The following is an 11,768-nucleotide window of genomic DNA, read 5'->3' on the forward strand; positions in this document are numbered from 1 at the left end:
CATATAGTGTAATGAATAATATATAGGTTTAACCAAACCTAAGAGCGGAGCTCCTGATTGTAATATGTGAACCATAAAGAAAAACAAAAATTGTTTTCCTTGGATCAGAAACTCAACAAATGATTTGTTGCGAGCATGTAATTGTCCAGTGTGTGATTTCACTATTTTTCCCCAGTTAAAACGTAACAAGCTATACCCAACAAGGGTACCCAATTTTTTCCAAGATTGTACAAATTATGTACCCACCATATCAGGGGCTTTCCAAGAGACGATTGTGCAAGGAATATCTCGAAAGAAATTCAACAACGCGCAAGTGATAAATTCGCACCGAAATTTTGCCTATGGACGTAACCCCTCCTTAACCCCCAGATTAATAACTTGGCTTGGGCCCGCGATCTAAACCTGAGCCCGCTAATATCAAAGATGTACCTATGGTAATTGTGTACTCTAAGCTCGCGAACGCGCGGTGCAAGTGGCGTAAAAGAGTTACTTTTTTTCGTGAATTAAAAGCCCCTGGAGGAAGCAACACTCAGTAGACTCTTAAAAGTTATGATAAGGTTAATCTAAAAAGTTTGTTTGGTGAAAAAAAAAAAAAAAATTTAGAATTTGCTGCACCTTAGGAAATGTGATATCAAGGCTACTTTTATCAAGGTTTGATTTTGATAGTCGATCAATGGCTTTGTTATTAGAACTACTTGGAACTGTTACCAGCAAGACAGCTAAACATCATGCAGTCTGTAATATATAGTAGCTAACGGCAAACGGCAGATTGGTGTTGATTCTGTATAACAACAACCAATTTAATTATAACATCGTCACGCAATAGAGCGGTTTTCATTTGAGTGTCGAAAATTAATTGGTTTTGCATCAACTACGCCACACGATTGGCTAAACAAACCCGCGCTAGTTCTTCATCCAATCAGAATTAAGACCAAAACCAATCGTGACTCGCTAGCATTCGTTTTCCAGCACTTTGAGTCCGCTACATGTAATTACTTCGAGCTTTGATTGGTTCACTAGTTTGTCTGTGTCCTTTGTGATTCGCTAGAATGATTATTTCGGTTTTGGTTTTACGACACTCGATTGTAAACCGCTCTAGCATGGTCTTATTCTGTTGCCGGCAATGATTGTAGCTTTTTTCGGTTTTGATATTCCACAAAACCACTTCCAAGGAATATCGATTTCAAAACTGACCCATTTAAACGAGAGACATTATTAAAGGTAAACAGTGTTACCTAACTTGAGACTTGAAACAACCAGACACATGAAAAACTGTATAAATTTTGTAAGAGGCAATGAAATCTGCAGAAGTTTCCTTGTCACATTATCCTTCCCACCGTCTGAGAGCCTTTTAGTGACGAAAGGTCAGTTACAGAAAAAAATTTTGTCGCTTAATAAAAGACGTAAGTTTACCTCTTTGATCCGCGCAAGGAATCCGTTTCAAAACGGAAGAAACACTGTTTCACCTCAAAGTCTAATCTAATTAATTTGCGGCCGTCATTTCTTTGGTTTTCACACAGAAAACCACTTCAAATGAGTATCTCAGGATTGATTCCAAGGAACTTTTCAACTAGAAGACAGTGGTACTCAGTGAACACAACTTAATTGAGACTTAATTCAAAAAATAAAAAAAAATTGCGCAAATTTGGACTTGATTTGGACTTTTCTCTTTTTTCGTGAACTGCACGTAATGCAAATGATATCGATGGGAACCTCGCGAATGCCATCACGGACGAAAGCCCCCTTACCATTCCAACTGTGCATTTTGAACACTCGTTCCCGTCTTAGATATCACCAAGTTGTGGAGTGGCTAAGACTCATTTCATTCGAAATTTCATGTAATGCGAAAAGCAAAGCCTTGATGGCATGTTAACGTATGCCATAGATTATGATTCTTCGGCTGATATCGAATCCTGAACTCTTTTATAAACCATCTGCAAAGACGTGGCTCAACCATAGTAAACGCAGCATCGTAAATGGCAGAATAAGGCCAATCGATCCAAGAATACCTGTTCTGTTTGTAGAAAAACAAAGATGGCCGTTCTAAACTCGGGATGAAATCTTCACACACATGGTTCACCTTTACAAGCGGCAATTTGATTGGTTGTTAATAGTAGCCCCAATCTGATTGTTGTGACATACATACATATATCACTCATCCACTCATCCACTCATCCGCTCATAACATAGCCCAGACCCGTTGACTAAGAGGTGCTTTTTACAAAAAAATAAACTCAAAAATTCGATAACATACGAGTGAAGTGACTACTTGACAATCATAAAAATGAAATGACATTATCAAACCTTCTGTGTTCATATCACAGTAAGTCAAGATAGCCTCTCCAGAACCAGTGGCATCCAACCACGAGTTACCGCTGACCGCTTGTCCTCCTTCATTTGCTTTGATTTCCTTGCATGACTGAGCTGGAAGAGTGGGAATGGAACCAAGTTGCTCTGATGAGAGTAAAGAGACTTTTACTCAACAATGTAATCGTTCAGAGAGGGGATGGAGCCGATTGGCTCTGGTTAGAATGCAAAGAGTCTCCTTCAAGATAAAATTTAGACTTAAGGACGTTCGCGCTAATTGTTTCTGCGCATACTTACTGCGCACGCAAATTCAAAGGTCACGTCATGGATTTGAGCGCGCGGGCTAAGTAATAGAGTGAACAATTATAAAAAATGATGGGGCAGATGGCCATTGTTACAGCTTTTCCTGGATTTAACGATCTTGGACGTTCGGTGACCCCTATTTTTCTTTTGATGGATCATTTTCTCTACCGATTTTCTACGTTTAGCGAAAAAATGAAGAAAATCTATCGACTAGAAGTTTGAATATTGTGCAAAATGCACCATCGAATTCCGTTTTTTTTAGCTCTTCGTTAATCTGTGCGACGGTTTCAAATGCCTCTTGAAGGGTTAAATTATTTTGAAAACGTTGGTGACATTTGGAATTATTTACGCAACAGGCCCACTTCTACAAGATATGACTACAAGATATGACTAAGATATGACTAAGATCGTTTGCCTCCGTTGACTAACCTTCGTTAGTATCACCCAACTAGTTGACTAATGCAAATCCTGCATTCTAATTGGTTACGCTACTAGAGGACTACTAGTAATAGTCCTCGAGTAGCGAAATTGGCGCAATCGAGCGTGATACTTTCTTTCGTTTTATTCCCAAATAAATATTTCTTCAACTTGCATTTGCCTTTTCTGTCCGACTAGTTGGGTGACCCTTAAGGGCCACGGGTCAATAGCCCATTCGGCTTCGCCTCATGGGCTATTGACCCGTAGCCCTTGCGGGCTACGGGTCTAATTGTTAAATAGTTTTAACTACAAACCCCTGTAGACCATGCTGAATTACGTGCGCCGATTTTTAAAAATCAGGTTAATTTTCCACACGCTTTATCTCTGAAAGAAGTCGGTGACCCCCAATGTTTTTTGCATTTCTGACACAAGTAACTCGTTATCTGACTGCAGTGAAAATTTAAAAAAATCTGTCGACTGGAAAATTTGCGCGCGAACGTCCTTTAATAACATCACAAATAATTCCTATTTCTAATCACAATAACTTTTACTTCTGTGTCCTCCACGCTTCATGTAGAATCGATCTGGATCTGAAACAAATTGGTCTGGTTTTGCCTCCTTGGTTCTGTTGTTCATCTCGCAGATATTTGTCTTTATAACATAATTGTAGCTCTGGCATCTGTCTTCATAATGGCAATTCACTAAACATTCAAATGAAGATGGCGTCACTAAAGTCTTGAACGTGTAACCCTTCAAAGCTTTGCCGTAAATTGGTTGTTCCGCGGGACATTGTTCAGCGGTTTTACCCTGACACTTGTAGGATGATGCCAGGAAAAGTAACGTTGTCAACATCTGTTTTGGATTCATTGCAGCTAGAGAAAGAAAAAGATAATTGATTTGAGGTAAAAAGTTCATACCAAAGGGTCGCTTAGAATCGAGCAAAACACGTCCAAGGCGCTTCAGTTATTAAAGATTTTCTGCGAGAGCATACACCTCCATCGTAGATTCTAAAAATGTTCATTTCTTTCTGAAGAAAAATTTCAGTAAAACTTTAAAATTTGGCATTTCAGTGCTTCTGATAAGTCCAAAATCCATTCTTATAGGGGCGAGGTTAAGTTCTTATAACTCCCTAGAGGCTTTCGTAAGAATTGCCTTGTCTCTGATGAATGGCTAGTGGGACCGAGCAATTAAAAGTCAGAAACCGTTCCTTTTAGGGAAATGCTGTTTTATATTATTTCACTGTTTCGTTTCAATTCTCCGCTGGAGTAGATCACTATCCGGTTTCATAACCCGAATTTTTCGCGGTGGTTACAATAAGCGCGACGAACTATAGTTTTCTAATATTTGAATGTTTTAAAAATCAAAATTAAAGGCACTCAGTTATTTCAGTATAATATTATAAGGAATATGCTTGTTTTGCGTGCCTTACCGGTACTTATTAAAACAGCATGCAATCCAGATCCTGCAATCTCAGTATCAAACATAAGTGTGTGTTTGTGTAAGTGTGTTGGCTTTTTCGAAAACTATGGAACGAAACTGACACTGAAAAAAATTCAACAATGTAACAAAAATAAAAGACAGCACCAATTTTGTCTTCATTTTACGCGTTTGGAGACAAAACTAAAATTGCTTTCTGTGTATTAAGCATGCAGTGCATAAAAGTTGTTTAATCCTATTTTTGTCGACACAAAAACCAATACTTGCTTTAATATCGATTTACGTCGTCACAGATGCGAATAAAACAAACAAACGAAACAATCTAAAAACCCAAACAGAAAGTAATTCAATATTCCCTTACGTAATACAGTTTTCTTACCTACATCGAGTAGGGTATGTCTGCTGATCCTGGATTTAGGTATTTTCCTAACACAATTCACAAGAAGATGACTTGTTTTTTCGAAGCCACTAATCTAGTTTCTTTCTAATGAAATCATGACTTATTTAGCAAAAGAATGCTAACGACATTTATTGAATTAATTGAAAATAAGAAAAATATGACAAGGGTTCTTTCTCAAATTAAAAGCTGGCATCTTTTTCTCAAGCTCATTACTCGAGTCTACTGAAGAAATAAAGAAATCATGATTTATTTAAGAGGAGAACTCCTAAAAAATCAATTGAAAATCGATTTGTTTTGGTTTTATTCCGTTTCCTGGTTGCATGTTTAGCTGTGAATCGAAAAGAGAAAAATGAACTTCGGAAATAGTGTTAAGCTATTAAATGCCAGTTCATGACACTCTCAATAAGCGGTACACTCCTTTTTAAGCTAAAAAAGAAAAAATCAAACCAGGGTTTTCCACCAGCACATTCGTCAGCTATTCCTTGGATAAGCTGAGTTCATGTTTTGCATTTGTTTTCAAAGTATTCATAAAAGATCCCCTGCAATGTAATGCAATGTGTTGTCCAGGTAATATTGTTTTCCTTCTCGAGAAGAATTCTTTTCCACAATCATAAAAAGTTCGTCTTGCTGTTGTTAATCATATCAAAAGAAGAGAAGCTGATCGAATTTCGTGAATAAGACTTTTTTATTGTTCAGTCAGCTCACTGACTGTATCGATCCACGGGTGACCTGCATCAACAGATGGAAAAATACTCTATGTGCGGAAGCTGAGGATAAGTAAGAGAAAACTTCACTAAATAATCTGGCTAAAAATGCACTATAAGACATACACCACCCTAGCGAATGTCGAAAACATTCGTAGTGATTCAGTCTTCCAATTATTCTAACATTAATTATTTTTTTAAATAAGGGTCTCAAATTACTTAATTATCGTTTCAAAGTTGAAAGACATTAAAATAAACTGAAGTAGCCGGATTACAGAGTGTAGAAATAAAAAAAAAGCCCACGACATATCATTTTACACCAGTGTAATATTTACACCAACCAAAATATCTGAAGCGGGTTTTAATTGCACGAGTACAGAAACACGCTGAACAGAAACCATTGAAAGTCTGCGAATGCGTCATCCGCAAAGTCATATAGCGGAATTTGCAACCAAAATCAACTCAAATGAAATCAAATATATCTATTTTCGTTATTTTGATAACAGAGATATAAAAAATACAAAAACAAAAAGAGCAGAAAACAAATGTAGATTAAATCACGTTTAAAGAGATTAAATTTGAAATTTAAATATATAAGTTTTTAAGTACGTGTGCAGCAGCCAGAGTAGCAGAGGTTTCACGTTGGCTGCTGAATGTGCATGAATCTGATGTACTGAATCAAATACGAATTGATATTGCATCGAGTCAGGGACTGACGGGGTGTTGTTATCGATCAAAGAAAAATACGTTATTTCAGCAGGACACCTTGTTCGAGAAAAACACGAACTCTATACAGACAGTTCTCATGCTTCGGCAACTGAAAGACATCGGTTCAGTTCAAATATTTTCCAGCCCTAGCTGTGGCAGTTGCCTTATTTTTCAAGATTAGTACCGGCAGTGGAGACTGTGGTATCAGGAGGCAATGAAGGCATCAACATTACATCTGTCTTAGATAGTTTCAGCTAAGGATTCTAAAGTCAAAATTAAGTGCATATTGAAATGTTTTGGTAGTTTATTGAGCAGACACGCAGTTTACAGACTGCATGTTTATTCTTGATTGTAATACGAAAAAGTAAACAGGTACCTTAGGGTTGCAGAAACATTTAACCACGCCAACCAAATGTTGTAATTTGAGAATTGGAATCTTATATAAAATTGTTACGCCAAAAATACTAAAATACTAGCAAAAGATAAAGTGGAAATTACAATGAGTTACCCATTCAACGTGTGTGTCTTTACTTCTGCCGTAATATTCACAGTCCCGCTCTGTTGTCTTTAACTTTTCGGTGTCCATCTGCCGAGTTTCTCATTCTTTTCTCTTTGCGATAGCTAAACAGTCATCGAATGAAAACAAAGCTGCTTGAACACCGCACAAAATGTTATTTTCACACACCGTCATGTTTCAAGCTGCTTTAACCGAGTGGAAACTGTTCGACGTAACATATCAAACACAAAAGACCGTGTTTGACCACATTTCCAAACACCGAGAAGAGAGTTGAAATACCACTCGTAACGCAGCTAGTATTTTTGATGAACTTCAAGGTGTTTGGTACGGTGGTCAAACACTGTCTTGAGTGTTTGATATATCTTCTCAACTAAGGAGAACACGGAGAAATAAAATCGTAAAAATATATGCTAATTAAGATCTGATATCCAAAAACCGTCACGGTCATGATTCCCTTTGTTTAAAGGCGATGAATTATTAATGAGTCTGAGGAGAGGTCTTCTGACATTTCCAAATCAAAATGAATCACATAACATACTGGGTAGACTGTATTCACTGCAGGGAAGAGTTACGACTCCCTTCACAATTCCCTGCTGCGATTTATTTACCCTGTAAATCGTGAAAAGAAACCCAAAGACGTAATTGATTGTTTTTAACTGTGTCAGTTTCGTTCGATAGTTTGCGCTAAATAAAAGCACACAATTATGCTCGGTATTGACATTACAGGATCTGGATTGTTGTTTTAAATAATTAAGTACCGGTAAGACACACAAAAGAAGCATATTCCTTATAATATTATACTGAAATAACTGAATACCTTTTGATTTTTCCTTAGACGTTAGAAAACCATACTTCGTGGCACTTATTATAACCTTTCCACGGTGAAAAATTCGGGTTATAGAACAGGATAGTAATTTAGTCCAGCAGAGAATTGAAAAGAAAAAATGAAATAATATAACAAAGCGTTTCCTTGAAAGAAACGGTTTCTGGCCTTTAATTGCTTGGCGCCACTAGAGTTCATTCATCAGAGATGAGGCAATTCTTACGAAAGCCTCTAGGGAGCTATGAGGACATGCCCTCGTCCCCACAAGAATGGATTTTGAACTTATAAGGAGCACATAAATGCCAAATTTTAAAGCTTTCCTGAAATATTTCTTCAGAAAAAATGAACATGTTTCGAATCTAAGTTGGAGGCGTATGCTCCCGCAGAAAACTTAAATAATTGAAGCACCTTAGACGTGTTTTGCTCGATTCTAAAAGACGGTTTGACCCTTTGGTGCAAAGGATTTATCTTAATTGAATCGTATTTTCCTTTCTCTAGCTGCAATGAATCCAAAACAGATGTCGGTCATGTTACTTTTTCTGGCATCATCCCATAAGTGTCAGGGTAAAACCGCTGAACAATGTCCCGCGGAACAACCAATTTACGGCAAAGCTTTGAAGGGTTACACATTCAAGACTTTAGTGACGTCATCTTCATTTGGATGTTTAGTGGATTGCCATTATGAAGACAGATGCCAGAGCTACAATTATGTTATAAAGACAAATATCTGCGAGATGAACAACGGAACCAATGAGGCCAAACCACACCAATTTGTTTCAGATCCAGATCGATTCTACATGAAGCGTGGAGCACACAGAAGTAAAGTTATAGTGATTATAAATATGAGTTATTTGTGATTCTATTAAAGCTGAACGATTATATTGTTGAGTAAAGTCTCTTTACTCTCATCAGAGCAACTCGGCTCCATTCCCACTCTTCCAGCTCAGTCATGCAAGGAAATCAAAGCAAACGAAGAAGGACAAGCGGTCAGCGGTAACTCGTGGTTGGATGCCGCTGGCTCTGGAGATGTTATCTTGGCTTACTGTGACATGAACACAGAAGGTTTGATAACATGTCATTTTATTATAATTTTGAAGTTGCGGGGCTGACTACTTGGCTATTTACACAACGCAGTCGAGGAGTTGAACTTAAATGGCTATTACCTTTTGCCTACATCCCTAGCTTTTTATTTTTCCAGAGTGGTTACTATCGGAAAATGTTTCAGTATTTAGAAATCTCTTCTCGAGCGTTTAAAAGTTTTGATACTGTCTGTTATAAGACCGCTGACCGCGTTCCAGTTAGGTATTTAGGAGAGACGTCACACATCAATAGTTAAGTAAACCGTGATCATACAGTTGAAGCTCTCCTTGCGACCACTCTCGTAAGCGACCAGCTCTATAGTCTACTAGTGCGACCATAGTTTGGGATTACCCCACTGGACATTTCCATTGTTGTGAAGTTCTTGTAAGCGACCACTCAGAGTCTTTTACACATAAATCAACACTTTAATGAAACTTCCCACGGCGCTGATGGTTATTTTGGTCTGAAAAATTGAACGTAAAGTTTAGCCGTATCTATATCAGATATAGAGACACTCATCAAACATTAATTTCTTTTGTTTTTTCTTTTTAAATTATTAATGAGTTTCTGAAGCTCTCGTAAGCGACCACCTTTTCTTGGTTTACCATGCGGTCGCTTACGAGAGCTCATTCTTATAAGCGACCTATGGCGAAAGTAATTTTGCTACACATGGCGCGCCATAAGCGACCAGGTCTAGTTACGACCAATTTTTCGAATTTCCGAGTTGGTCGCTTACGAGTGATCATATCGTGATTAAATTATTTTGTTGTTTCAGTTGAGTCACTTGATATGTGTGTAATCCTTAGATGGGTTTCATTTTCTTCTTTTTAGGTTCAATTATTATGGACCTCTATATAATAGTTTCCAAGGTGACCCAAACGTTTCCAGTCATGAAGAAAGTGTTACATGTATTTGAATAAGTCAGTTGAAGTTCTTCGGATGCATGATTCTATAAAATGCTTCTTTATGTATATTATGGGTATTATTAAGCTGTTATTATTTCCGTCCAGCGTTACCAAAGTCATGCAGCCACTTAAACATACTGAACCCTAAGCAGAAAGTGGAACTTATCGATCCTGACGGTGAATGAGGCTTGCCTACTTTATATAACGTCACTTGTGACATGACGGACAAGGATGGAGTTGGCGTGACCGTCACAAGTCACGACAGCGAAAACAGAACGCTGGTGGACGGATGTGATGGTCTGGGGTGTTATTCACGTGACATTCAATACACGGAAGCGAGTCTTGTGCAGCTCGCAAGTCTCGCCAATGTCTGCACACACTGCGAACAATTTATCAAGTATGAGTGCTTTGGTTCATTGTTGTTTAAGGACAAGACTGGGGTGCAGCACAACCCGGTTGTGACAAGTGCGCATGCAGGATGAACGGCTCATGTGCAAAACCAGAACGACCTTGCAACTGTGATAAGAATGACGCTAAATGGCGAGAAGACAGCGGTCTCCTCACTGACAAGACACATCTTCCAGTTAAACAGCTCAGGTGTGGAGATACGCATCATGATAATAACAAGGACTTTGATGAACTTGGCTACCATACCCTGGTAAAGTTCAAGTGTTATGAAAATGTCTGACTGGACAGCGCTATAGATATAAGTTATTCACTGTCGTTTCCAAGAAGACAGTGACATCAAACTGCATAAAAAAGGCACTTGGAGCGAGATATCTTAACGTGGGATTAGTTTCAGCTGAGTTTTAAATCAATAAAAGTAAGTAAAACACTTGATGCGTGTTTCATTTTTAGAATGGTTTCATTTTCTTCTATTTAATTACATGTGGGTCTCAGAAGTTTCCTGTCACAAAGAAGGCGTAATTTAAACCAGCCAGTTGAAGTCTAAATTCCGTGGATGCGTGATTCTGTAAAATTTTTCTTTATGTATATTAAGGATATATTAAGCTGTTATTATTTCCGCCCAGCGTTACCAAAGTCTTGCAGCCACTTAAAGATACTTAAGCTTACGGCAAAAGTGGAACTTATGTTATTGATCCTGACGGTGAAGGAGACTTGCCTCCTTTATATAACGTGACCTATGATATAACATATAGGAATGGAGTTGGCGTGAAGGTGCAGGATTGTATTCACGTTACATCCAATACAAGAGAGCGAGTCTTTCTCAGCTAGCGATTCATGCTACAGTCTCTTTGTTCTGCAAGCAGTTTAGAACGTATGAGTGCGGTGAGTCAGTGATGTTCGAGGAAAATGTTTCCTGGTGGGTGTCACGTGATTCTATTGACATGAACTATAGGGGCGGAGCATCACCGCGCAGTGATAAGTGCGGATGCGGGATTGACAACTCGTGTGCAGTTCCCAAAGATCACTAACTGTGATGCCAATGATGAGGAATGGCGTGAAGACAGCGGTCTCCTCACTGACAAGACACATCTTCCAGTTAAGCAGCTGGTGTTTGGAGATACTGGAGGCGAGGAAGAAAAGTTGAATGCTATGGAATTGCCTGATTATGAAGTAGACTTGACGCTATGAGGTGTCCCCGCCAGTATCTTAAATATTCATTTTTGTTCTTGAAATAAAAAAAAAAGCAAAAGTTACACTATTATTACATTTTCTTACACCTGCAAAGTAATGCGACAGTATATCTGATCACAGAAAAAACGACTTGCTTTAGCTGCCTGAAATTCCATGTTTTAGACTCAAAGTCATCCTCTCTCGTATAACTGATATATTTAAAAGTGTAATGTAATCAGTTTTTGAGTGGATGAAGGGTTCCTTTCCTGTATCTTCTCTCGGCTTTATGTCTTACTGTTTAAACTTTATTCGAATGTTTGTAAATTGGTGTCGTCAAGCAAACCTAAGCAACACATTAAATACTTTTTAAGATGCTAGTAGCTTTTTCAATTTTTCAAAAGAACTCGGCTTTCAAACCTCCGACAGACGACATTTTGTTAAATTTGTAAATAGTTCATCACGAGCAGTTTTAATGCAAGTATTAACTACGTTTCAATGCTAATAACTGTGCAATGTAAAAAATATATTAAAAAACATGCTATGGCGTCATCTTGCTGTTTGTTTTGGTTTTTTTGTTTGTTTGTGTTAA

The 11,768-nt window shown here is 38.0% G+C and overlaps 1 protein-coding gene and 1 pseudogene across 1 annotated transcript; one reads left to right on the plus strand and one right to left on the minus strand.

Annotated features, from left to right (window-relative positions):
- Window positions 1–1,529: 1,529 nt before the first annotated feature.
- On the minus strand, window positions 1,530–4,511 carry LOC149101901 (uncharacterized). Its single transcript, XM_089275258.1, has 4 exons — window positions 4,457–4,511; window positions 3,579–3,899; window positions 2,305–2,454; window positions 1,530–1,570 (listed from the first exon to the last, which is right to left on the minus strand). The coding sequence occupies exons 1-4, from the start codon at window positions 4,509–4,511 to the stop codon at window positions 1,530–1,532; spliced, it is 567 nt and encodes a 188-aa protein (XP_089131384.1).
- A 3,608-nt stretch (window positions 4,512–8,119) lies between these two features.
- Window positions 8,120–11,197, plus strand: LOC149101902 (contactin-associated protein-like 3B; annotated as a pseudogene).
- Window positions 11,198–11,768: the final 571 nt, after the last annotated feature.

The sequence above is a fragment of the Orbicella faveolata genome, unplaced genomic scaffold (assembly GCF_042242905.1).
Source record: "Orbicella faveolata isolate gen_17 unplaced genomic scaffold, um_ofav_v1 contig_36, whole genome shotgun sequence".
Taxonomy (NCBI): domain Eukaryota; kingdom Metazoa; phylum Cnidaria; class Anthozoa; order Scleractinia; family Merulinidae; genus Orbicella; species Orbicella faveolata.

Coding starts and splice junctions, on each gene's coding strand:
- LOC149101901 (XM_089275258.1), bottom strand. CDS start 4,511: ATGTTTGATACTGAGATTGCAGGATCTGGATTGCATGCTGTTTTAATA. Junction 2,455..3,578: donor GAAGCGTGGAGGACACAGAA/GTAAAAGTTATT, acceptor TACTCTCATCAG/AGCAACTTGGTTCCATTCCC. Junction 1,571..2,304: donor CTGTGATATGAACACAGAAG/GTTTGATAATGT, acceptor ACTGTCTTCTAG/TTGAAAAGTTCCTTGGAATC.